This window comes from Myiozetetes cayanensis, unplaced genomic scaffold (genome assembly GCF_022539395.1).
Source record: "Myiozetetes cayanensis isolate MyiCay16 unplaced genomic scaffold, myiCay2020 scf10, whole genome shotgun sequence".
Classification (NCBI taxonomy): domain Eukaryota; kingdom Metazoa; phylum Chordata; class Aves; order Passeriformes; family Tyrannidae; genus Myiozetetes; species Myiozetetes cayanensis.
Genome location: NW_026086605.1, coordinates 30,951,496 through 30,978,534, shown reverse-complemented (window position 1 = coordinate 30,978,534; position 27,039 = coordinate 30,951,496). Strand labels below are relative to the sequence as shown.

At 39.5% G+C, this 27,039-nt stretch overlaps 1 protein-coding gene across 7 annotated transcripts in view; it reads left to right on the top strand.

The window, feature by feature from the left end:
• Positions 1-27,039, top strand: part of RTKN2 (rhotekin 2) — a 139,081-nt gene that overhangs the window by 98,502 nt on the left and 13,540 nt on the right. For 3 of the 7 annotated variants that reach the window (XM_050340769.1, XM_050340764.1, XM_050340771.1), the window contains 9 exons: positions 4,540-4,645; positions 10,179-10,378; positions 12,134-12,192; positions 15,432-15,485; positions 16,420-16,537; positions 17,951-18,151; positions 22,760-22,854; positions 24,351-24,457; positions 25,453-25,584. In XM_050340769.1, coding sequence (XP_050196726.1) covers positions 10,212-10,378; positions 12,134-12,192; positions 15,432-15,485; positions 16,420-16,537; positions 17,951-18,151; positions 22,760-22,854; positions 24,351-24,457; positions 25,453-25,584 — 933 coding nt within the window. In that variant the 5' untranslated portion in view covers positions 4,540-4,645; positions 10,179-10,211. Of the gene's footprint in view, positions 1-4,303; positions 4,455-4,539; positions 4,646-10,178; positions 10,379-12,133; positions 12,193-15,431; positions 15,486-16,358; positions 16,538-17,950; positions 18,152-22,759; positions 22,855-24,350; positions 24,458-25,452; positions 25,585-27,039 lie in introns of those variants that run through there. The other 4 variants (XM_050340772.1, XM_050340770.1, XM_050340759.1 and 1 more) reach the window with 3 other exon arrangements.

Here is a 27,039-nt window from a genome sequence, read left to right as displayed (position 1 = left end):
TGTTTGTGTAGCAGGCAGAGGCAACAACACACATATGACAGTGAAACAACACATCCCTCACTTAAAAGTGTTGGAGAGACGTACATTTGGAGAGAGATTTGGAGCAACACAAAGGGCAGTTGAGGAGCAACAGCCCACTCATACCTTTTAAAGCTCCCTCCTGGGCTGGTGTTTTAAAGGTGGAAGTTAATACAGGCCAGGAGGGGACTCTGTGACAGAGCAGGGATATTTTTAAAAAATTAGGACTGTAGTGTGAGTGCCCACACTATGAGATAAATGAAGTAAAAATGGTCTCCATGTTAGGTAGCACCATGCTTTTTTGCTCATGCTTTCTCTTACAAAATCTAATGCCTTATCTGTGTAAGTAGGATGACTCAGTGTTGCAGAGATTGTTGGTGGACAGGGACATGAAAGACATTTCCCAGTAGGGAAAGAATAAAAGAAATGGAGATTTTAACTTGTTGGGTAAAACTGCCTTGGTGCGCAAACATGATTTTCACAAAAGTATTCAAGAATTATCTCAAACAGGTGATCCTCTCTGTCCCAGATCACACTTGGATAACTTCCCCTCTGGGTCTGCATTAGCTGTTGAAAGAACCTGTTATGAAAAATTGACTTGCTGTTTGTTGGTTTTTTCTTTAAACAGCCTGATTGCTTTTTGTTGACACTGTACAAACACACCATTAGAGTAAAGTGCTAGAAATAGCTTCCTAGAACTGAATTTGATTTTTAAAAAAGAAAGTAAATATGTGCATGTGTGTAAGTCATGCATGCATACAGGCAGAACTAGTTATTTTTATTCTTCCAGATTAAATTGTCTATAAAAACATAAGGTGCTACTGATTGTTACCATAATTTATGATTCAAAATGCTAATGGTGACATGAAGTGTTGTCTCAGCTCATTTAAAAAGCTGTAAGGTGGTTAGAAGGATGACAGAAATCTCTGACAAACCAACCTCAGGTAAAACACAGTTGCTCATGTTTGCTATTCAACCCCTTATTTTTCATTACGGTGAGGAAAAATGGATCATATTATTAGGTGAAAAAATACTATCATTAGCAAGAAATGTTTCCATCTCACGCTGAAGCGAGCACAAGTACAACCCAATTCCATCGTCTCCCATGGTTTGACTTCAAGGGGAAGTGGAGTAAGGGAAGAAATAGCTGGATTGGTTTTCCTCAGTGAAGCTGTGGGGAGTTTGAAGAGGTGTGCAGCCCATCACCTTGGCTGGGGGGGCGTTCCCAGGGCATAGTGTCCTTTGCAACAAGTGTCTCTCCTTAGATCTTTCTACCTTATAAAACAATATTTTAGTTCCTCCTACATGTGAATGGACAACTTCAATCCAACATTGCAACGATTTCAGCCTAAAATCATCACCTGTATAAAAGCTGTTGTCTCTGACACTGGGGTTATTCCCAGGAACAGCCTTACCACCCTAATGGGGTCCCGGGATCTTCCCTGCCATGGCAAATACTTTTTGTTACAATATGGCTCTTTTGAGGTTTTGTGGAAGCAAGTAATTTCACAGAGGTATTGAACTCCACACAGGGGCTAAGGAAGAGATTGGATTTAGGGGGAAGTCTGGTGGAGACGCAGGGACTAAGGATGCTCAGAATGGAAAATTAACTGTCAGATCTAAAAATTTAAATCTTCTTATCCCTATGGATGTATTTCTTTAATCTAAGCACTTGAGTGGATGAACTGCGCACTATTTTTTCAGTATCTATTTCTGTAAGAAACAGGACATAATTTGCAAGCCAGATTTTCCTTAGGCACCAGGGGTTTAAAACCTCTGATAGAAATTTCCAACCAGAAATGGTCATTATGTTGCACATATCAATAAGTATATTGACAGTATTGAGATGTTATTTGCTCTTTACTATTGTATTTTCATGAAATAACACTTACCTTAATCCTTCTTGCTTTGGCTTGCTCTTCCTTGCCCTGATCCATATGACAAATGTCTTTTTATGCAGCTGGAACCCAACTCAGGACTTAGAAAAATGCAGAAAAACTATAGCTCTGTGGCAAGGCAGGAAGAACTACAGAACTGCAGATGGTTATAGCCCCAAGTGTAACAGGGAAAACTATTGAGACAAGCCAATCTCGTACTGATGAGGAACATTTCTTGGGGCAAAGTGAGAGTTTGCAGTGAAGTATAGATCTCTACCCATGCTCCTTTGAATATCCTCCCTGAGACAGGAAAAAACCAATCCAAAAAGTGTGTGAAATGCAAAGAAATGCATTCACTAGTCCACTGGGCCATTGTGCCTCAGTTATCTGGGATAACAGCTGTCACCTCAAGATGTACCTGGTAAGGGACAGTCACAATTTCCTTCCACAGCACTGCTGCAGTGCAGGGGGAGCTTGAGTACCTGTGGCTGCACAGAGGGCAGCTTATGCTGCTTGGCCTTCAGAGCACGTTGCAGTGCCGTGTTTCTCTCCCTAGATACATACATTCCAGTACTTGGGAAAAATCAGACCAGACTACAGAATCACTTCAGGCAGAGACCATTTGCCAAGTGTTGTTTTCTGCAGAGATGTTCTAAGTCGTGTGGGAAAACCAGAGACTGTCTGCAGATACTTGGCTTGTATCTATCTCCAGACAAAAAAAAAAAAAAAAAGGAAAAAAAAAAAAAGACAATCCTACAAACTAACTTGGAGAATTGCTCCTTTTTACTGGGAGATTGCTGCAAGAAGTAGGCCTGCATCTGCTCTGCAAGCAATAAGTGGTAGTCCTCTGCCTATCAAAAGGAAGGTGATTTTCTGTCATTATTTTCTCATATAGGAGTCTATCTTTAGATTTGTGATATTCTCAATGCACTTATTCCCCCTTTCAAATTCAAAATGGCAATTCGTTTAAATGACCCCGTGACTTTTCACTTGCCTGTGCAATATCAATTGGGAAAAATCATAACAGACCTGATCCTGAAACCAGAACATAAGAATGGCCGGTTAGATTGTCCCATGGCAGAAACTGGTGACTTCAGCAGCTCGCTGCCCAGCAAACAGCTGGATGCAGCTGTCTCAGACGGATACTTTATACACCAAACGTCACCTCCAGGAAATGCACAAGAAATCAAAGCAGGACTGTGCACCCAACAGAGGAATCCTGGTCAAAGGCATGCTATGGCAGTGACAGTGTAGAATCTCTAGGAAATCCTTCTTGTACTGAACATCCCCTTAATATGGAGCAGCTGAAAGGACCTGTCTGGGTTTACCATAGCAGTGTCATCTTTGTGTGACCATAATTTCTGTGTGTGTAAATGTCCCCCTATTAGCAGTAGATCCAAACAGCCAATTTCAACCAACTTTGATTTTGAAAGGAACTAAAGATAATTTCATTCATTCAACAGCTGTTGAGATAGGAAGTAGAATTGAAAAGACAGACCATATAAATATCTAAACTCGGGGAAAGGGTGCAAAAACTCTTGCTTTGTTAGGCACTGTGTGTGCACATTGTCTTCTCATCTGGAGAAAGGCTTCTAGTGAAGCTGTCAATCACCAGTGAGGATCCTTGTCCAACAGGATACTTCTGATGGGTTTGATTCTATACCTGTGTGGGAACCACGTGTGAATTGGCTTTAAAACCGATGCCCCAGATCTCCAAGCAGACAAACAGGAACACATGTGACTGCCCTAACTCAGTTAACCATCCTTCATCACCTGTCTTGTGCAGGAGCAACTTTAAGACATAGAGGATGATCAAATTGCAGTTCAGTGTTTGATTCTTAAGGTTTTCAGGTTTGATCTCAGAAACTGTTTTCAGAATTCATATGGGGGTGGGATTTTTGTAACTTACAATTTATGTTATGAAAAGTATTTTGATTGCATTTATCTCATACATGGTGACTTAAAGAGGCTACAGCAATTTAATCTGGAGGCACTTTAGAATTGGATTGACATCAGGAATACTGTAATGAGTCAGTTTCTGGAATCTTATCTGGAAAAAGGAAAAATAATCCCTCATACATTTTTAGCCTTCTACGGTTTCTTTTAGAAATCCTATGGGAACACATAGCGATCAAAAAAAAATAGTTCATTGAAGCACCTGGCATCAGTATTTTGTTGATGGCATCATACAGAGACATGACCCCAGTGCCATTGGGAGCACTGGAGCAGTTGATGGCAGACTGCAGAAAATTAAAAAACCTTGAGCAGAAAGCTCTCAGGGTAAAATTAATCTGAGAACACCAGAAATAATAAGAGTTTATTCTAGGATGTTCTGGCCTCTGTGTCTGATTATCCAAGAAAGGTAAGGATGATACATCCTAGCTGATTTTGATACCTGCATGTTATAGGATGATGCCTTCAATGACTGGCTCCATGACTACTCCGGAGAAGACACCTCCTTCACACTGCTCAGGTAGATAAGATGGAGCCTACAAAGTTTTCTCTTGTCACTGATTTCACCTTGATGGAGTTGAGCTTTAGCTCACTGTCATTGGCCAGGTGATTAATGTTCACCTTATCTAATCAAAACTGAAAGTGAAGTTCATTACAGTAAGGTATTACCCATATTTGATTTGTTTTGTAGGTCTGCATGTTGCCCTTCTGCCCACCTACAAGAATGGAAAGACTTCAACTGACCTCAGCGGGATGAAATGAAGAAATGAGTTACTGAGGCTCCAGTAAGCGTTCAGGTAAACACCCTAAATTCCAGAGTCTCTGCCCATTTGAGCAATCTACAGTGGTCACACACCACAGTAATCAAAGTAAGTGGCAATCAATGGCAACAGTTTGCTTTTCAGTTTAAAATTAAATAAGTCAGTTATGAAAAGCCTTTGCAAATTCTTTCCCATGCGTCCAGTACAAATCTTCATATATTTCCATTTAGGATAAATCTGAAGAGGAATTGAATAGATTTTTGCTGGCACACTCTGACGATATTCAAGGAGTAGGTGTAGCAAGCTGTGGGAACTAAGAAATTAAGAAAAATACTGCAGTGCTGTCAAGAGTAGGTGTAGACATTTTGTACCTGCTAAACCAAAATGATGGGCCTAACGTTTAAAATAATATGCTGATCTAACACTTGAGCAGAACAGTGATTTAGATAGACAATGATCTTTCCTCTGCTATCCAGTTTCCCTAATACTAGAAGGAAGCCAAATGCTTTGCAATGCAAATAGAGTGGCAAATAAAAGGATGGTGTGATTCATCTGAAAAAAATGTTTCACTTAAGAAACCCCAGAAGGCAGGATATAAATCCCCTATTTAATTCACCTTACCCCCCCATTCTTTCTATCCTCTAGCAGCAGTGACTGTGCAGGATTTTCCTTGTTTTTGTAGGTTGTGCCTTGGGTTTCTTTGCCCTTCAGTGGAGGCTTGTCTGGAGAAAAAAACCCACATGGCTACAATGCTTCCTTTTTAATTGTTGCTGTCTGCTGGAATTACTCTTCAGTTAGGGAGCAGAATCGTTGCTAGCTGAATCCCAAATCTCTGGATAACATAGATGGCATAAAACTGTCTTCATTTTAAGTTGCTTTGTGTGCTGCAACAGCAGCCGGAGAGCGTTGTTGGAGTTGGAGTGAGGAGAGAACATCTCGCCTCATCCAAAACCTGCAGAAATGCCTTTTAAAGCCTCAGTCTCATGTTCCCTTAAAAGATAGAGTTACAAGTTTGGTGAAATTTTTTTTTTTTTTTTTAATTAAGCCTCTGATCCACTGAATGTTATAACGAAAAAACCTAATGTCTCTAGAGAGTGAATACAAAGGAGGACCAAAGCAGAAGCAGGTGCAAGAGTGTGAAAAGCGAGACATTGCAGTAACATTTTCCTAATGTAGTGGAAAACTGGACATTTGAAGCAGCTGAAGGGCAGGTATGCACTGAGATTGGGAAGATACTATTTGTGTTGCTTAGGGCTGAGTCCTACACATTTAACTCCCACTGATTTCTTAAGGGTTCCAATTCAAGTCAGTGTCAGCAGGAACGTGTAAGGGCTGCAGGCGCGGGCTCTTTATGCTGCTAGCAGTCACATTTTGGGACTTTATTAAGGCTAGGATTTGCTGAACAGACTGTACTGCAAAACCATGCTAATTAGCTCCTAAAATTCTTGGACAGCTGCCACAAATTCCTGGGAACTGTCTACACCAACCAGCAAAAACAGCTTTAAAGATGCTGATTGCCTGGAATAATTCTGGGCATTACTTGTCCTTTTGCAGTGGTTTTTATCGCATCCATGTAGTCATTCTGGCTTTTGACAAAACCCTTTTGGTGCACACCTGAGACAGCTGTTCTCAGGGATCTGGCAGGGAGTGTTTCTGGAAAGCTTGAACCAGTGGGTTCCAGGCTTGAACCAGGACTCTAACCTGAACTGCTTGGGATGGTGCTGGGTGGGAAGTGTTCTGGTGTGTCTTTTTCACAGGTTGTATTAGTTTTCTGACCATTAGTTCTCACCATCTTGTGGGTTGGTGAATGAGTTTTGGCAAGGTAGAGTTACAGTAATTCTTTCCTTATTTGTTTATCTCTACAGTAAGGTAGGAGCCCCTGGTGGTCTAGGGGTAAAGGCGCCGCGCTATCACCGCGGAGACCCGGGTTCGATTCCCGGTCAGGGCCACTCACGGGCAGGTGGGGCTCGTTAGCCCTTAAAGGCAACCCACCTACGTCCTAAGGACCTCACTGCCACCGTCCAAGCTCGCTTGGCCCCGGCAGATGAACCTTAGGATTAAAGGGTGGGCTCAGTTCCGCGCACACTGTGTCTCACCTAAAAAATCCAATGCGCAGGCTGGAAGGTGGAAAGACCTTCCCCGGATCTTCGCTCGCGAAGACTGGCCATTATTTATTATTATACAGTAAGGTTATCATTTCCAGCTGCTCCCAGATTTTACATCAAACTCCTCAAACGGTTTCAGCCATCAATATTTGTTGAGGTTTGTACCCTCACTTACTTTGGTCAAACACTGATTCAAGGATGATGCAGTTCAGTTAACTTGAGACTTTCACTTTTTTGATTCAATTCCACTACATGACATGCTCTTGTTTCTAGTTTTCTTCTGTAGCCTAGAAAACCACCTGGAGATTTTTGAGCCTCACATCCCTTCCCTGACTGATTCAGGGCGGACCAGAACACACCTTAAGAGATAAGCCTTAGTGTGAATAAAAAGGGCACTCTGATTTGGCATCTCATGTTTTCCCCTTGTTTGATGGGTCTCTCTAATGTGTCTGAAATCCTGAACTTTGCAGCAGAGATGGGAACCCAAGGTTCATGCTGGGATGCATGAAGCACCAAGATTAGATGGAGACTTTCCCTTCAATCTCCCTCAAACCCACTCAGATATCTTGGCTGTCTATGTGCAACTCTAAGTATCACACCTTGATTAAGCAAAAGCCTCTTGGCTCCCTGATGGGATTTCTCCACTGGATGTACTGCAGAAAGACTTATTTTGGGAAAGTCACAGTACCTAAACCGTAGTGTCTATAAATAAATAACCTAGGGTAGGGCTTTCCAGCTGTGGCATGTGTCCTGCCAATGGTTTACAGAGGACTTCAGGATGGGATGAAGGTATTTAATGAAGCTCTGAATGCCTCTTTACCCTAAGAAAAGTGGCCCAAGACAGAGACAGGAACTGCTGAACAGCTGTTGCTGCTATTTCTGCCTCCAGGTGAGACTTGAGCACGTTGGAGGGAAGCAGAGCTCCCTGTCCTCTGCCTTGCAACAAGGAATACATACCTTTGGCTTAGAAGTTCATGATTTTCCTTCAAGGCTAGCCCCCTGCATTTAGGCCTCAGTTGTAAATGTCAGGGGGCAAGCAGAGCTGCAGAGCACCTATGTGAAATCCTGATCAAGCAAAGAGGCTTTTAAAATTTTTCCTTTCTAACTGCATTTTCTTATATTTTAAATAAGCATATGTTAGCCTGGAGACTTCTGTCTTCTGTAGAAAGCTGTTACCAACACTGTATATCTCACTCATTCCAGCACATTTTACTTCCCGCAAATGTTGACAACCATGTGCGAAGCAACGAGGATCTGTGCTTCTGACCATCACCTGCCGAGGAGGAATTCAGAGAGGAAAGCCAAGAAATTGAGCACGAGGGATGGGTGGGAGACACTATTTTGGCTCATTTGTTTCATCTGCTGAAGACAAGGGCTGCAAAACTGGCAGCAGAAAGAGGGGGAGATGGCTCCCATCCCTCTCCAGTCGATCCAGTGAATAACTGGATTGCAGTTACTAATAATATAATATACAATAATATAATGAATGCACTTATTCAGTATATAACAGTACAATATATTAGTAGCAGCAATAGCGCAGCCACTGAAGCACCGGCACGTAATAAAAGACGCGCAACTCGACGAAAACCGCAGAAACACCGCTTTAAGAAAAAAAAAAAAAAAGAAAAAAAAAATCCACGGCATCGCCAGAAACAAGACGGGGATGCTCGCGTCCGTGAGCCGTGCGGGGAACACAGGGGGCGGTGCTCGGGGGGCGGTGCTCGGGGCGGTCCCACCGCGGCCGTTGCCGGGGGCGGGAGGTTTGAACGGCTGCTCGGAGGGGGAAGAGGTTGATGCTCGTGGATGAGGATGGAGAGACCGGGCGGGCCGGTGAGCGGAGGGACGGGGCGAGCAGGGCCGGGCAGCTTTCGTCCCCCGAGCACCGCCCGCCCCACCGACACCACCCCCGCGGGCACCGGAGGTGCCCGCGGGCGTGGTGTCGGTGGGACGGGCGGTGCTCGGGGGACCAAAGCTGCCCCCCGAGCTGGGCGGGTCCGTGGCGGCGAATCGGAATGAGATGAGATTTCCTCACTGTAGTTACGTACAGGTGACAGATGTGGAGAGGAGCTGGGGCAGTGCAGAGGCTTGTTTTCTGGAGTTGTTTTCTGGAGAGTTCTCTACACCTTATATAGTTTCCTCTGCCACGGTGGTGTCTACTCATCCTCTGCATTCTCACTGTCTGACTAAATTACCTTAAATGCTGTCAGATTCATAGAACATATATTTGTCCTGCTTAGCCTGGGGTCTTTATCATGCGTGGGAGAAACCCATCTCCTTTATTACCTGAAGAAAATGAGAAACCTTGCCACAGCTTTCAGACAACTGCTTAGAGATCCATGTGCTTGTTTTGGGTTCAGACTGTAAACCTGAAAACTGACATGATCTTGTCAATTCCAGGTGTAGTTGGGACATTCTTGCTCAGTGTTGACAGAGCTTCATTAGTCACTGACTTGCAGTTTATTTGCAATGCTACCCTGCAATACAGTGATAACACTGTTCTTCATGTGCTAGAAATCTTTGTTTTGGCCAGGAATGGCCACATAACAGGGAAATTTGTATCAGTTACCAGTGTCATCTAGCACACCTTGGGGAGACAGTAAACTATCTGTGACCCTTTACCTTAATCATCTTCTGGATCTGTGTGGATTGATCTCTTAGAAATGGCAAGTGAGGAATAATACACATTTCTAAATGTCTGTTTTCTCTGAAAGTAGGCAGGAAAAATGTAACTTTCCTGAAGTTTTTATAGTACCTTAAAAAAACCCTACTACTTCAAAAAACGGTGATGCAGAATTCTAATGACTTTCAGGCAGGTTTAGCTTATTTCATACTTTGAATGGAAACTGTGCATGGTATGATCCCTCTGTAGGGTTGAAGCTACCACAGTTGTCTGACTTTCAGTTCATGGCCTGAAACAGTCAAATATTGGGATAGTCTCCTTTATTTTTGCTTCTTCTCTTGCCTGAATTTTATATCAACCAGAAGTGAAAAACCCTCGTATTTTCTTCACTCTTTTTCAGATGGCCAAAGAGGGAAAGAGATTGGATTTCTGATTTAAAAGATTTCAGACATTTTTCTCAGTTTAAAGTTTATTTAATAGGGATCACTTTAAAAAATGGGGTGTAAATTTATAAGTTTGGTTCAGTTAGGCTTCTCAAAGACCATATGTGATTTTTCTGTGAATGATACGAGTAACTTTAAGATGGTGCAGTGAGTTTATCTGACTATCTGGTTTGGAATTTTCAAGTATAATGGATATAGTGACTCTGTTGCATCCCTTGTTTTACTGTTTTGTCCCTGAAGAGAGAACTATCGTTCTTACATTCACTAATCATTGCAATAGCTGCTCATAATTAAAACCTAGACTTTTCCATCCCAACTGTGAAATAAGAAGAGCCTGTTAAAAATTCAGGATATTGTCAGTTGTTGTTTTGTTTAAGTCTTTGTTATTTTTGCACCTCTAGGATCGTGACATCCAAGAGAAGATTGACTTTGAGATGCGGATGCGCGAGGGCATCTGTAAACTGCTGGCGGTGAGCACGCAGAAGGACCAGCTCCTGCGCGCCGTCAAAAGCCTGATGGTCTGCAATGCTCGGATACGGGCGTACAGGGCACAGCTACAGAGCCAGAAAGGAGAGCCAGACCCATGCAGGACTGCAGAGCAGTGAGTAACAGCTCAAATGTGAAGGCAGGCATTTATTTACTTGAGTTTTTAGCAGCCTGTTTGGAAAAGGGGATTTAAACCCTTCATTTAAACCTTTCCTTCTTTTTTCCCCCATATAAACATAAATTACAGCTCCCTTAAAACATTACTTTATAAGACCATTCCATTGTCTTCTTTTTAGTTTAGAAAATTAAATACAAGTAATATTTTTCTGAGTAGATTATTGACATTAAACTGCAATTCAGTATCAAGTAATACAATAGTCATATTTTCTTGATTACCTTTAGCATACAAAAAGGTACCTATCCAAGTCTGAAGGAACAAAACAAAGCTATCCAAATCAGAATAGACGTATTTCTACTTTTCCTTTTGTTGTTACTAAGGGCCCTTTAATGAGGGAACCATCGTGGTTAATTGGTACCCTCTGCTGGCCACTGGTGCTAACTACAGCGACGTGATAAAAACAACACTGACCAGGAAGAAAAATTACTTGAAAATATTCTCACATTATAACTCTTGAAGGAGCTAAAGTATGCGTGTTTTATTTGATTAATGTTATAATTCTTTTGCCCAGTGGAATATATTTTGGGTGCAGTGTTGAGAATCGTGGTGCAGAGACACTACTGCTCTCAGGTTATTAATTTAATTGCCTACCAAGACGAAGATCTTTATAGTGGTTCACTATTTAAGTTTTTAGTAATGGAATAATATCAAGTATGGATATATGCTCATTTACTCAACTCCTGGGGTTTGGTGCCAGTGACCACAGAGTGGTGATGGCACATATCTGGAAGAGGGCTGAGATATTTGGAGATATATGTGAACAGCTGCATTGTTTGCTTGATTTGTGACTGTCATGCGCTGCTTAGAGTTCTGTCTTCAGGAGTCCCTGGAATTTTCAGTGGAGGTCATTAGAAGAGGTGCATGCTATAGTGTAATTTCTCTATCATTTAAATGGTATCTTTGATAGTTGATGGTCCATCTGCAGTTCTTTCTTTGGGTATTTGCTCAAGACTGGAATTTGGTTAAAGCTTAATTGTGGCTGAGTTTTCTCACTCAAGGGTTTTCAAGTGGATGTTGCTCCTGGTTCTTGTTGTGTGGGTCTGTAATCTGTGAGTTGCAAAGATATTCTAACTGCCTCTGGAAGTCATGATACTGGTAGCAGCTAGAAATTTTCACCTCTTCTTATCTGATTAGGTGTCAGGAGCAGTGGCAGAGGTAAGGAGAGCACTCTTGTTAGTCGTTATCTACAGATTTTTTAAATTCAATTTAAGGTTGACTTTGAGGTCTCACTCTGTCTATTTAGCAAACTACCTGTGTGTGAAATTAAAATGCAACATTTTATAATTAGTCTCTATAAATAGAGGAGGAGGCAATTCTCTAAACAATAACAGAACTGATGAATTAAGTTGCATCTCCGCTGATGTGTACAGAAGGGAAAAACTGATAACATATTTGGTCCTGTTGGAGCTGGAAAAGACAAGGAAGATGAATCTACTTGTCTTTTAATACACAGGTTACATAAGCTTTGGAGTAAAATCTTCTAGGGAATTAAGAAAATTGATGGCATACCTTCATTCCAGATTATCCTTAAGAAACTAATGACTCATGTCTTAAACCAGAGATACCAAAATTAACTTTAAAAAAAAGCACTTGAAATGAGCTATGACACTTTTTAGTGTTTAAAGGGTTGAGTTTTAGATGTCTAAATGCACAGATCTCAAATCTTGTTTTTCTTTTCTTCTTTTCTGGCAGGTCTTCAGAAAATGGGACAAAAGACAGGGTGGCATGCAGAGCAAAGGTTGCCATATCAGGTAAGTGGCTGGGTAGTCACTTAATTACAGGAGCTAATTGGCTGGACAGTGGCTTGTAATACAAACAAGATGGGGTTTTTCAAGTGTGTATGTGCTTCAGAGGTATAAATCCCCTAGTGCTTCAAGAGGACTTGTGCCGAAGTCACACAGGCTTTTGAAGATCCTACCTTGTATTTCCACTTTACTTACGGGGCCTTCCACAGAGGGAAATACTTTTTTTTCTGTTTGCTACTAAACACTGAATGTATTTGAAAGCTAAATAAGTGTGAATGTGCTGAAGATTTCTTTCTCCCCACAACAACAGACTTTGAAGTGACAGTACAGGGTATGCCAACAAATTGAGGACAGAATTATAACTTGTATGCAAATGTTACTCAGCTAATGCAGGTTACATGACTACGGCAAAGGTATACTGGTATAACTTCAATTCAGGCTGGTGACAAGAATATTTATCAGCAATTTCTAGTGGGCTGGCACACTGTTTTCTTGCCTATTCTCAAACTTCATGCTGTGGATTCATTATTTTGTTTGCCTGTGCCAATAGTGGATGTTACCACGTTCAGCATTCCTGTGTCTGCGCTGCCAGCTTTGCTAACAGATCTGTTTGTGCTCCCTGACCTGCTTCATTAAGAATAAAATAGTGTAAAAGGGCTCATTACTGAAATTGTTTCAGTTAATTCTGAGTATTTTGACATATCTTTAAGCAAGGTAACTTCTAGTAGAAGAGTGATGAGCACATGGTTCAATAATGTTTTCTGCCAGCACAGCTGTTTGCAGAATGTGTATCTGTCTTTCCTCCTTATGGTAGTTGGGTGAAAGCATCTGTTTGACTGTCTGTGCTGTGGTTGCACCTTCCTTTGGATCTGGAGAGTTATCTGCAGTGAAGACTTTAGGGTCATATAATATGCTTCTGCTATCTTTAGAAAATCAGATTTTTTTGTAAGGACTCTATTTTTAGTATGAGAAATTAGTTTTTTGTATAAATCACCTGTTATTAAACCCTTAATTTCCACCATCAAGTAATCAACCCACTTATAAATCCAGTAGCATCTCATATGGTTAGTACATGCCTGAAGCTTAGACTATTACCAAAAAAGGGAGGTCATGTGACCAAAAAATTCCAGAAGAGCTATGCAGGACTACTGAAGAAAGTGCTCCTACAGAAAGTATGTTGGCTACTGTGTGGGGAGTGTATTCTTTAACCCAGATTTTCACACTTCTATCATTTTTACTTATCCCCCACACGTGTGAACAAATGACGTAATTTATGTTACCGTATCAATCGTTTTTGTTTTTTTTTGTCAGAAGACAATATATTAAATGTTGATCAAAAAGCATGATCGTAATTTACAGCAATTTCATAAAGGAATCATTGGCTTTAAATTTGATTAAATGTGGTACTTGAATGTATCCAATTTGCATCCGCATGGATTTACAGCTAATGGTAACTGAAATTAAGGTGTGTGAAAATTGATCTCTGTTTTTAATAAATGACAGTTCTTTCAATCCAGGAATGAATTGAAGGCTGATTTACAAGTATTGTGTTAAACTTGTCCAAGCAATTGACTATCTGTGTCCTGATGATTTTCTGACTAAGGTGTAAATTTTTCAGCTAGCAAGATATTGAAAGTGGCATACAGAAGTAATCTTTAATCTAGTACTCTAATTGCTAACAAGGCCTATTGAGTGCATTGAAATTGTTATTCAGAGTTTGCTGTGATTAAAGAGGAAAAAAAGCTTTTATTTGTAACTGTTTTCATGTGTTTATGTAAATTTAAGACCTTAGTCTTTTAGGAATGCAACATTCTCTGCTTTGTCAACACAGACATAAATATATGTATTTTAAAAGTTTGAGAGGGGCTTCTGTAATGGTTTTAGTGAAACTAATTCTCTTCATAAAAAAAAATAATTAGAAATGCTTACTATGCAAATGCGTCTTCAGAAGTGAAAGGCAGTTTCAGAACATGGTGACGTACTGATTTTTAGGAAGTTGGCAGTCTAAAGCTGCCTGCTGGCAGGTCACTGGAAAATTCATTAGTTTTCAGGAACGCTTAGAAACAGCTGAATGTCAGAGTTTCAGAATTGAAATAGCACTTATAATAAGATGTCTCATAATATAATCAAAAATAACTTAAATTTGAATCTTTCATTTAACTTGTGGGACAGAGTGACTCTCTGCGGTTTCACTTAAATCAACAGGAAGTTCTGTGGGTAATCCCCTGTAGGAATACACGACAATGTGTTGCCAAAATGCCACCACAGTTTTGCATCTTAGCATACTGCATGTGGATTTTTCCATCAGCCTCATATGAAGGTCAGCACTGGAGTCAGCAATGCTCCTTTATTTTTTCCTATAAATTTAAGGGTTTTATCAAAGGACGGTTGAGCTTGTGCTGTTCACTGCTGCCATCATGTGTCACTTAATATATTGCATATACTTCTAAACAGCACCGTTGTACTTCAGAAACCAACTTTGGATTTATGAAGCCCCCACATTTGTGTTTTAACAGGGGACTAATAAGGGATGTTGTCTAAACCTGAGTCCTCAGAACTGGAGGGAAATGTCACTCAGTGCTGTGCTGGATTGAGTAGATAAATTGGGAAATTTACTGAAGAAAATACTTTCCTAATATTAAAATGACAGGCATGATTTAAAATAATGGTTCTGAAGTAGAAGGATATTTTTGAGTTTAAAAAAAAAAAAAGAGGTTTCTAAACTCTTTTTATGCCAACTAAGACAATTCTAACTGAGAATGTGATTACAAGTGGCATTTTCTCTGTGGTTAGCAAAACAAGACTTAAGTGTTTACAGGATAAATATCCCAGTCTTTTCATTAAAACGGGAAGGTTTTCCTCTTGCAGTGGGATGAGTGGTTTCCAGCACAAGGCAAGCAGAGTTTCGGTTTGCATGTATGCATAATAATGGCCTCAGAGAATACCTCTCAGAACTATGTTACACAGCCACTCTGAAATGTTATTTCAGGTACTTTCAAATGAGATTTAAAATAGTCTTTATTCTAGCATAATTTCTAAACAAAAATGACACTTCAAATTGATGAATTTTCTTTTGAAATTAATAATAAACTTAGAATACTTATGCTGTTCTTTGGTGGAAGGTCCTGTTACCACCAGAATATCAGAAGAAAAAAACTAGAAACTTTTTGTAACTTGTTTTGATCACAGATCTATGGTATTGACTATAACTTAATTTCCCCACCTCTTTTTTTTTTCCCCTTTAGATATTCGGATACCATTAATGTGGAAAGGCTCTGATCACTTCAGCAATAAAGAAAGTATGTAAGATCATTATTAATTACTCTGACAAGCAATTGCTTATGCCTGTAAATTTAAACTGGATAGGGAAGTCCATGCTCATATCAACCCCTTCTCTGACCTTTCATTAGGTCCATATTTTGCTCTTTGTTGTGTAAATGCTCATAACTTGTTGGTTGTAGCAAGCTGAGTTAGTTCAAAGTCCTGTGCTTCTTTGTGTTTAAACCTGAGTCTCTTCAGAGTCGAACTGAGGAAAAATTCCAGAGGAAGCAACAGAAAAAATGTTATTAAATGGTTAACTGAGAAATTTCTGATTAAACACATTATTCTATGTTCTGTCTACACTTGAGAGAGTATATTGCAGCCTGTTTCCAGTGAGAAATTTAAATGAAAGTTGTCTGTTGGTGTTGAGTGTATTATTGGGTAGTCTTCAAGTACATGCATTTTGCTGTGTCATGGAGATTAACACTAAATCTGTTCCAGCTGTCACCTGGCATTGATTTCACTTTGATTTTCAATAGGGTCAGAGGGGCAAAGCATGGCAAAATAGTCTAATCCTATATAGTACATTCAGAAAATGATACAGACTTTGGATCAAATGTTAGGTTATTTTTATTTTTTTCCATACAATCAGTTTAATTAAACAAAATTGCATTTTTACTAATGTTTTTGAAGTAGCTAGCAAAAACTACACCTGATTACTCAACCATTTTTTTCTTTACTCATAGAAGCAGCCATTTTTTCCCCTCTGTGAATGTTGTTGTACCTATACAGCAGCACTGATAGGTCAATTATCATAAAATCCTAAGATGAAAATTTAATTTATGGTGAGAAAAATTTGAGGGCAATTCCTTAGAGGTGTGGATTACCATTTAGTATACTTTTGTTTACAGGAAGTGTTCAGCATTGGGATGTGCAATATGGCTAATAAAACCTTTCCTTGGCTCTCTCCAGAATCGCAGCGCTATGCAGTTTTTTGTTTGTTCAGAATGGGAGCTGAGGTTTTTGATACCGAGGTGACTATTGTGGATAAAGCAATAACAGATATCTGTTTTGAAAATGTGACCATATTGTGAGTATAATTTACTTCTTTTGAATGAAGTACAAATATTGCAGTTTTCTTTAGAAAGTGTGTGTGCCTGTGAATAAGATTGGCTGAGGCCCACGTGGATTTGCTGTGGGCCAAGGAATCAGTAGAGGTTCTGTTTGTTTTAGTGGGTGGTGGATCCCCACCTCTGGAAGGCTGGGTTTTGTGTACAAGATGATGCTTGTTCTAGATGTGCCACTTGATCTTTTCGTTTCTTCTGCTTATTTTCATTTTTGCCATGCTGAAGCCTTTTTCTTCATATAAAGAGATAAACTGATATCTCAAGGGACGAGTTAAATTAATTCTAAAACCTGAAAGCGTTATGAAAGTATAGGCATCAACATTGCACCCAGTGTTTTAAGTGTCATTCTGTACAGCAGGCTACAATCTCATTCCTCATGTAACACCTCATGTTCTGTGACACCTATCTGAGCATGTGCTTAACTCCCCTCCCCCCCCTTGATTTTTTTTATATCAACAATTTAGATTCAATCTCCTGAGGAAGACTGACTGGAAAGCCAGAACTACCTCAAACTTTCAATCAAGATTCTGAGTTTAAATCAGATTTTAAACTCTCTTAAACATCTGTTCCAGTTAAGAGTGGGGACAAAGATTTAAATCTGCTTCTTCAAAGATATGAGACTTGATCATTATAAGTTTCTGTGAAACACTGCCACAAAAGCAGAAAAGGCACTCTGACTTGCCTTGTATCCCCCAGGATAAAGAAAGACTTGTTATAAAAGCTTTTGGGATGATTTTGTTATGGGCATCTGTGTAATGACATGATTTGTACCTGAAAGATGAGCCTGGCCTTCTGGTTTGATGACTAAGCTTGAGAACAAGAGAATCAGTAGAACTGAAAACAGAGAAAGGCTGTGGACAGGAGGATGCAGCAGTGTGTAGTTGAGTTATGAACAACAGATTTTATTACATCTAAGTGAGATAGGATTTTTTTTCAGTAATGTGAAGGGCGTGGGGTGCAACTAAGATATCTTTAAAACAGTTCAGTATGATTTAGGACCATAGATATGGATAGGTTTTCAATCATGTGATTTTTGTGTAACAGTAGAGGGCAGATTTAAGTGTGTTTGAATGTCTTGCCTGTGTATTTCCATAACATGGGCGATTTTTTTCAGTTTTTAACCTAAACGTTGAATTTCCTGTTTGTAATTGTTTATGGTTCAATTATAACATTCATCTCATGACTTCAGCACTAAGTTACTGCTGTGTACTCTAGTCCTTAATTCCATATTAATGTATGTCTGTGCCTGAATCTCATGGCATTCCTGCCCTTGATTGGAAATACGTTATTTAATACATGAAGTTGCAGCAGCATTCCTTGGCTGCATGCACAGTTTATTAACAAACGTTCTGAAATTTTCTCCTCCCCCCCTTCAGCGATGAAGCAAGACCAGATTTCCAGGTGAAGGTTGAAGTGTATAGTTGCTGTACAGAGGAGTCTTTATATATAACAAACACTCCTAAGAAACTAGCAAAGAAGCTTAAAACGTCCCTCAGCAAAGCTACGGGGAGGAAACTCAAAGCTACTCTGGAAGAAGACAGCACTGAATCCCTTTTGCCCGCTGACCCAGTCATCCAGTAAGCCATATATATATATATATTGATATTCTGGTTTTATACCTTTTAAAATAGAAATAAGCTGAATATATTGTAAATTTTTGGAAAAGTGCCAAGAAACTGATTCTTTGTGTACTTGCCGGAGTGAAAAAAAATTTACATCTTAAATAGGAAATGAGAAAGTAGGTGTGAATTCCAACCATGTCGCTGAGCCTTGGGGCCTGGTTCTGATCTTGAAACACACGAGTAGGCTTTATCTTTCTGCTCTGCAGCTGGGAAATCCACTGTTCTTTGCAAACTCTATAATATTTTCGGTTTGATCTCTAAAAGAAGTCAAGCTTGTACAGTCAGTCTGTCTGTGTGCCTCTGTCCATCTATCTTTCCCATTTACTCCCTCCCCCATACTATTTTTGCACCTGGCCAGTTTTGCTCATAGTTGACAGGTAGACATGTCTAAAAGTTACAAGCTGTGTGAGATAAAAGGTGTGTATGTAGGAAGGAGAAACCACTCTTGTACCCTCTCCGCTAACTCCCCTTCCGGCTTGTCAGTAAAACTCTGGACTGCCGAAGGCACTGTACAGTTACAAACTGCTTAACAGGAGATTTCTTAATTGCCTTTTGCACAGAAAGTTTTAGAATGACTTACTCGTTTTCAGTGTTCATAGATATAAATGCTGTTCTCAATAATTTACCTGTTTCCTTTTAAGAATGATCTTTAGTCTTGCTCACATTTTCTAATGAAATTAACTGCCTTTTAATATTTTCCAGCTACTTTAATTTCACTGAGATTTAAGAAGGCCAAATACCTAATTTGCAAATGCTAATAATACTGGTGGTTCTTTGGTTCTTTTTTTTTGTGTGTTTTCTTTTTTTTTTAGAAAGCAATTTTTTCAAGGAATTACTTTTTTGGCAGCTGAGCAGTAAAGAATCAATGCTTAATACTTGCCAGGTGTTGAGTGTAGCCTTAGTCTAGCTTTATACATCTATTTCCTGTGATTTTTAAAAGGAAACATTCAAGCATATTCTGTCTTTGTCAAACTGATACTACTGTATACTGATATTACTGTTTGACTCAAAAATAGACATCCAAGAGATCTTATCCACCAGAGCAAAGGGAATTTTATCACTAACTTTCCAGTGGGTTCCACCTAATGACAAGGTATTTTTCAATCTGCATCATGTCAGGTGGCTGTTCTTTCCACCAGCTTCAGCTGGGCCATGACACGCTATCATTAGACACAGTTTGAATCAGATATAACCACTGGTTTATTTGCTTGAATATAGATTGCCTGTCTTCTAAGGAAGAGGCACCAGCAGACAATTTAAACAGCTGCCTCCTCCCTTGGGTTTTGCTTTTGGTTTCTCAATTGAATTTTCCTTTCCTCCATCTTGGAAGTTTGTTGTTTCTGCTGTAGATAATCGTGTCACAGTGACTATTACTTTCTTAACAGAGTTAAATGAACAATGAAGTGTTTAATGATGGCTTTGCTGGGTGATTAAAAAAGTTTCTTGGAAAGAAATGGGTTATTATAGGCAGAAAATAAGCTGTCAGTTTTTTTATAGGCTCCCCTTAGGATTTATATTAGTAAGACCTTGGTATGTAGCCCTTATAAAGGGGAAGAGATTGCAAGATTACAAGAGATCTTTCAAGTATTCCCAGAGAGTTTTACCAGTCCAGCAGGGGAAATTAAACTGCAACAAAAAGGTGAACTTTCCATATTATGTGAACACCTTTTCTCTGTAGATTTCATTTGTACAAACCTTTTTCGTTTCAGAGCACACATGAGTGAAATTCTCCATTTTCCAAAAACTCTGTGATCCCTCTTTGTCAAACTCCTTGGCTTAGAAATCTCTCTGGTTAGTGAGGAAAGAGTCCAACTTGTAACTTCTTGCAAAAGCTTAGTGACAAATGCTTTGAATCGTTGCTTAGGTTGGTTAACTTGAGTTATATTATCTCTTAATTATCTCTCTTTTAATTTCTAGACAGTCTTTTGCTTACTTAATTTTTCTGTTGCATTTTAAATATTGTTTTTTTCTTTTTACATTTGTCATCAAAGAAAAATCTTCAGTGCAGTTATACTATTGTATTCCAGAGTAACCATGTCGCTCTTTGGACAAATTATTGGAGAGTCCCCCTGAAGTGCATGTTTATTCACTTGCAGAACTGGCATCACAGGCCCTTGTTGTTGGGTTTGATGAATTGTGCTATGTTTGAATTGGCAAATCCCTGGTGATATTTTGCAGGAAGTACATAGTCCAATCTAGTGGCCTCACTTTTATGGCTGAGTTCTCATTAATACCCGAAGGTTATATTTGATTTCACTTTCTGTTATTCAAGATCTGATTGAAAAGTGAGCATACTTGATTTCCTTTTTAATTTGACTCCCAAGCCTTCCACTTGACCTATGTGAGTGAACTAAGACTGGGATTTCTAACATTGGGTTTAATATTCAGGAACAGATTCTGGAATTGGAAATACATTATTAGCATGCATTTATAGAAAGGGTGATATAGTTACACCTTCCCACACCAGTGTCTCTGTGGCAAATTCAGTGCCTAGGCATGTTGTGGAGATGAGCTGACTTTTTTTTTTTCAAATGAAGTTATTACATGGAAAAATACTATAGATATGCAAAGTACTGAATGAGATGCAGCAGGCAGATTACTTTTTCTTACACAAAGAAACTGCCATTTAAGGCAGTTAGCTAATTCTGTGAAACGCAGAGGAAAAACGTGGTCAACAATCCTGATTAGCCAGTTAAATCTGAAAAATACTTGTAGATAAAACTTTTCTAAATTATATTGCAGCTGCCTGAAAGGAATGACTTGTATTTTAGAATGAAACTGTTACTGTGAAGCATATTTTAAAAGTGAAGTAGCTATTTATTTTGGCAAGGTTGTTGTTGTAATTAGTCATGCTTTAGAAAAAAAGAACAACTTTAAAATCAGCATAGCAGTTTTATCTGTGAGAAGAAACTGAACTTTTTGGTACAGTTGAGACAGAATGGTAATGCATTGCTCAACTGCACGGCCAAACATAATCAGTGGAGAATCTTTTGTTAGGGAACAGTCAAGCAGGGAACATATACAAATGCTGATGAGTTTTTGTTCAGATTGCCCTCTTGAAATGCTTCAAAGCAGTGGTTTTTCACCCAGAATGTTATAATGCATTTAATTTTCTCTTCATTCCCTTGAGACAGATGTGTATCAGACCTCCCTGCTAACAAACTTGCTCCTTTTCCTCCTCCTCTTTCATTAGGTTTAGGGGTAGGCAGACATCTGCCTTCTTCATCAACAGAGGCAAAGATTTTAAAACTGTATGTTCCCACTGTGCTATTAGGAAAAACAAGATTTGAAAAATATTATGATAGAATATTATGATAGAAAACTATTTTTCAGTGATTTGGTTCAGTAGTGACTTCTCACCTTGTACACCACTAGCCTTCCTTATGCTCTACTGAAGATATTTTAAGTATCTTGTGCTAGATCCTGTTAGGGAGAGTAGTTAGTGATTTTTTGAGGGGTTTGTTTTCCTGTGAACTTTGTTCAAACTGTCATTAGCCAGGTGAAATTCATACTGCATTGCTGGACTGTAAATCTGTTACTTGGTCTGATGAGTATTTTAGGGAAAAGGTTAAACGTACCAGATTTATGCCAGTTTATTCCAAGAATTCTGTTCCACATGCACTGTGCTGAATTGTAAGAGTGATTTTTTTTTATTTCTTTCCCTCCCCGCCAGGCAAAACACAAAACAAAGATAAAACATTCTGAAACCTGTAAGCACAATAAGGGAAAAAAAACCTTTATGCTACAAAACTGACTGTAGGATTTTTGCACAGATTTCTGCCTGGGAAGAATCCATCTATTAGATGCTATTAAAAATACACTTATCGACAGCTCTTTTATAAAAAGTGTAGTCTTCACAAGCAAAGTAAAGGAGCAGAGCAACACAGAGAAGCAGTGTAATGCCTTTTAATTTTTAACCTGTATTTTCAGATAAAGTTTATGTCATCAGTTGTTCTATTAACTGTAAGATTTTTTGAACCTATTACCTAATCTAATTGCTTTAGGCCTAGCAATAAGAGCTGAAAAACTATTAAAAGTTACTTGATGTCTGGCTAGAGGAGGGGAGGTGCTTTGAGCATCCTCAGAGTGCAGAGGGCTTGGATAGCACAGCCTTTATGCCTGGGTTTGGCAGCTGCTGGCTCCCCAGGAAGCACAAGCCCAGCTCAGAGGCACTGGCCACACGGGAATTCTGCTGGCCAGCAAGTTCCAGAGAGGAGACAATGGAAGGAGCCACCTGATGGGGCCTCTTGGCACTGGCCTGGAAGTTGCAGGGTGGGAGGGAACTGGAGGTACACACAGCACAGAGGCAGAAGATAAGGATATATCAAGGAGATAAACAGATTGTGGGGCAATGTTTATTTACAAATAAAACCAGAGACACAAGAGTTGGGTGGAAAAAGGTTGGGGGGTGGCAATCTGTGGTCACTGAGAGGTGCTGCCTTGCACCTCGGAGTTCCCTTGTACCCAAATATGATATCGCAGGCCTGTCTAGACTCTCATTAATTACTGCCTGAGCAACATGAAGCAGAAATGTCTTAAACGTGCCTTTTCTTTCACATTTAGTGGAGCAAAGTACAGTTTGCTGGCATATACCACTTTGGGGCTGGAGAGTACCGAGGACAATTTCAGGACTCACAACCTTACCATTACAGGAAATGGTAAGTACATATGGTACCAATTTAAGGAAATAAAAAACCAGTAACATTTTGCATTAAGCTCTTGTAAACTAAAGAGCATAAAGAGATTATTTTTCTTGATACTTAATATAGAACAACTTTAATAAAATATTTAACGGCTCTAAAACAGGCATCTGTACACAGCTGAATAAACTACAAGTTGAGTAAAATTTCAAGTCCAGATGAAAATTTAGTTCTTTTGGGAGTTTCTTCTGTCACTTGCATCTCAGTCTTATGTGAGTTGTAGCTATATACAAATTATTTCATCTTCCTCACAACCAAGGAAGGGTATCAGAATGAAGAACAGCTTTTTTCCTCTGTAGTCAGAGAGAGAAGAAAAATAGCTTCAGTTCAGCAACACTGGTTGAGGCCCAGATTTAACACAGGATTTAGGCTATACTTGAGCTCTGGGGCAGCACAAGTTGGGAGATGCTGACACTACAGGGGCTATGATTATGGTGCAACTGATGGTGTTGTTTTAAGTTACAGTTTTTGGTACTTTCTCCGTTGTTTTCTGCAAGGATAGACTCTGCCGTAATCCACCCTCTAACTGTTAGCTTAAGGCATGGGACTTTCACTGTTACTTCGGGGAACTTTCTTTTACTTGGGTAAACTTGACCTCAGAGGGAATTTCCCACTTTACATTTCAGTAATTCTGAATATGTGCAGATTTAAAGATTTATGGGGCATTTGTTTCTTGAAAGGTTGGATGAATAATTCTGCGTATCTTTGATATTTGTAAGCATTTCTTTATTGGTACTTTGTACTCTCTCTTATTCAAGTTCCTTTTTCTGTCATTAGTTTATGTAATTCAGTCTGGTGAGAAAGGACATACCTGGATATTTTGGTTCATTACAAGCATTTCTAAACCATGACCAGAGACAGAGTCACATTAATGGAACATTGCATTACCTACTTCTAATTACAGAGAGAGAGCCTATGACATAGTGGAGAGGAGCAGAGCAAGGAGGGATATTCCAATTCACTAGAAACTCCTTGGAATCCTAAATGCTCTTCTAGTGCTAAAGACAGAACTAGATACAAATTCTAAGCCGTAACAATCTGAAGCAAAGTGCTCAAGTGTAAATGTAGCTGTGGGCCACAATGGGACACGCTCTGGGATCCTACCGGATGAGAGGGCCAGGGTACTTATCTTTCAAAATGTTTCTAGCTGTGAAATGAGATTTAGAGCTATATTTTATGTAACAACAACTTGTTCTTGAAGAACAATATTCCCATTTTTGCTTGAAGTTTGTTTGGAATTTATTTTTTTTAAATTAAAAAATCTTACTGAGGAAGTAAACATCAGTTTTAGTCGAATACTACAGGATGAAATCTCTTCTTAAAATATGAGAAAATGCTTATTTAGATTAATAATCTTAATGTAAAAGTGGATGTAGTAAACGAAACTATATATTTAGGGACAGTATTCAGAACTCAGTGTTTGCCTATCTTTTTCCTGTGTTTTTTTCCCCCAGAGGAATCCTCTTTTTGGCTCCCCCTGTATGGAAACATGTGTTGCCGTTTAGTTGCTCAGCCCTCCTGCATGACTAGGGATATGATGGCAGGATTTCTAAATCAGCAGGTAAGATGACCTTGCTTGTGTTTACATCCTCTTCTGTTAATAGCTGTCACTGAGAGTCGATTGTTAAAACATTTGCTTTTACCTGGAGTGGTTTATTGAGAACTGTTGTTTTCCACCCATTCTACCTAGAGCAAGAAAACTCTCACAGCTGCTTTCACAAACAGTGCCTTCAGTGGGTAAGCATGGAGAAGTAAATGTTTCTTCGGTGTGCTTATCAATAAAATGATTTAGGCTGTTAGGCAAAGATCAAGTATAATTGTTGTTTCAGGATTGGTTTAGGCTGGTACTTGATGGCAGCAGTTCTAATAATCCTGCAGCTCTCATCCTTGTGCACACCTCTCTGCTGGCACAAGAGTTCATATCACAGCATGGTGAGTCGGGCTGGGGAACTGAGCCGTATTTAAACTCGTCCCTTCAGAAATGATTCATGTGAACTCACTTCACGTCTCTCTTCTGGTTCGTTGCACAAGGCATTCGAGAAGGTGATAGCGGAGGGCCAGAGGGTCTGGGTCATTATCAGGAGTGCTGAGTTACAGGCTTTAAACTGGTTGTGAAACTGTAATGCATTTGTGAAAACCATTCAGAAAATTCATTTGAAAAAGTGGAAATTCTAGACAAATGTCTTTGCTTAACGTTTGTTGAATGTACTGTGTATTTCCAAAGTGAAATACTCTTTTTATTTGTCTTATTAAAGGTGGTTTCTTTCTTACAATGGACACCAGATCTAGATTTCATTCTGAGTGAACCAGCAGACTCTGTAATGTTAGTGTCACATGGCAGTAAATCTCCAAAAACTGTAAAACACCAGAAGACATTTAAAGTACTGCTAACGTTTCACAAATCAGTGACTGAAGTGTTCTGCAACAGAGAGTCTTTGTTTCAGGAACTAATTTGGTCTGGCTAAATCCTGATCATCAGGTCTGATATGTGTATACCTTGTAATATGGTCTTCTTTGGTGTTTGTTTGGCAATTTCTGATGACTTCTTCCCTTCAGCAAACAGTAGGAGATCTAACAAGCTGGCGGAGGCTGTATTGCGTACTAAGAGGTGGCAAACTCTTTTGTTATTACTCACCAGAAGAAATTGAGGCCAAGCTGGAGCCAGCATTGACAGTTTCCATCAACAAGGTAATATTGGTTGTATGGAATTTTTCTTTTTTTTTTTTTTTCCTCATTTTGGTGGAGGTTCTTTTTGGTTTAAGATGTATATACAGTCATTTGGGCTCTAAACTGCTTGTATGCAGAATGCTTTATAGGTAGCACGTGGGTGGGATGTGCTTCAGTGAAATTTGCAGTCACTGAATTTTTTATCAGGGACGATACATTTCTTAGCTGTGGATGTAAGTTCATTCAGTTGCATTAGACTGGTTAGCATAGAGGCAAAAAGGAGGATGTTTTTCTTTAGGAAAAGTAATAACTTCTTATATGACAGTTCTGTAAGACAACCCTGCTTGCAGTCCCCTAGCAATGCTCTGGTAGACTTTTGTCCTCAGCAAGCTGGAATTTTAACAAAAGCTTTTCTGTTGTGGTGTGTTATTTGGCCACAGGCTTAATTAGAAGGAGAGCTGGAAAATTGTTCAAAATATTTTAGTGCCTTAAAATAAGCTGCTTTTCTTAATACTGGTTTTGTTCAGGGCGCAATAACTTTGGAAGTTCTGTTCTTCAGGATGACATTATTGCTGTTTTTATAAACCCTGATTGGAAAGGCTGAGTTTAAAACTTAACTTCACATTTTAACACTTTAACTTTTAAGTGTTACTTAGTACTTGGCTAAAGAAGCAGAAAGTATTTAATTTGAAGTAATATTTAAATGTTCAATTTAGGAATGTTATTGGAAGGACCTTCTAGAATGGTGAGCATTAGAGGGAACAGATGCTCTCAAAGACTGGTTCTGGTGCAGTCATCAAGGGTTAATTTCCCATAAGGATGGGCAGAGGAATTTAATGTTGTTTGCAATCGACATGGCTGGGTTCACCTTACATAACTAAGCAGACATGTTTGGAAACCGTGTTAAGCACAGGTCGATCTGGATTCCGCTGCCGTGCTGCTGCGAGCGCTGGTGCCAGCACTAATTCCGAGGGAAGCATTCCTGCCGTCCAGCCGCTTGTTCAGCTGCTGTGCTGCTCTGTGCCAGGGCAGGCACTGGGGCAGCTGACTGATGAATTGGACAAGGGAACTGATGTGGTTTAAAGTTAGTTCATTTAGGGGGCACAGGGAACCTTGGCTTTGGCTGTGGTTCCCTTTAATAAGTTCTCTTACCCAGTTCACTACATGGCTTCCCAAATGCTGGTGTGGTACAAGGAAGGGGCTCAGCTGTGATTGGGAACACGTAGGGACATGGAGTAACAAAGGGCTGCTTCTTACAACAGCAATATCAGCTTTTGGTGGCTTTAATGTGTCTGGAAAGGCTGGCTACATTCTCACCCAGAGTGAGACTGGTATATAACCCAAATGTTTAAATGGGGTATAACAAGGTGACCTGTTTGTGTTAGGACTTATTTTTTAACAAGCTGAGATTTAAATTGATTCCTTAAATGAAAATACCTTTTTCATAGTGCTGTATCTTATAACAGAACCATATTT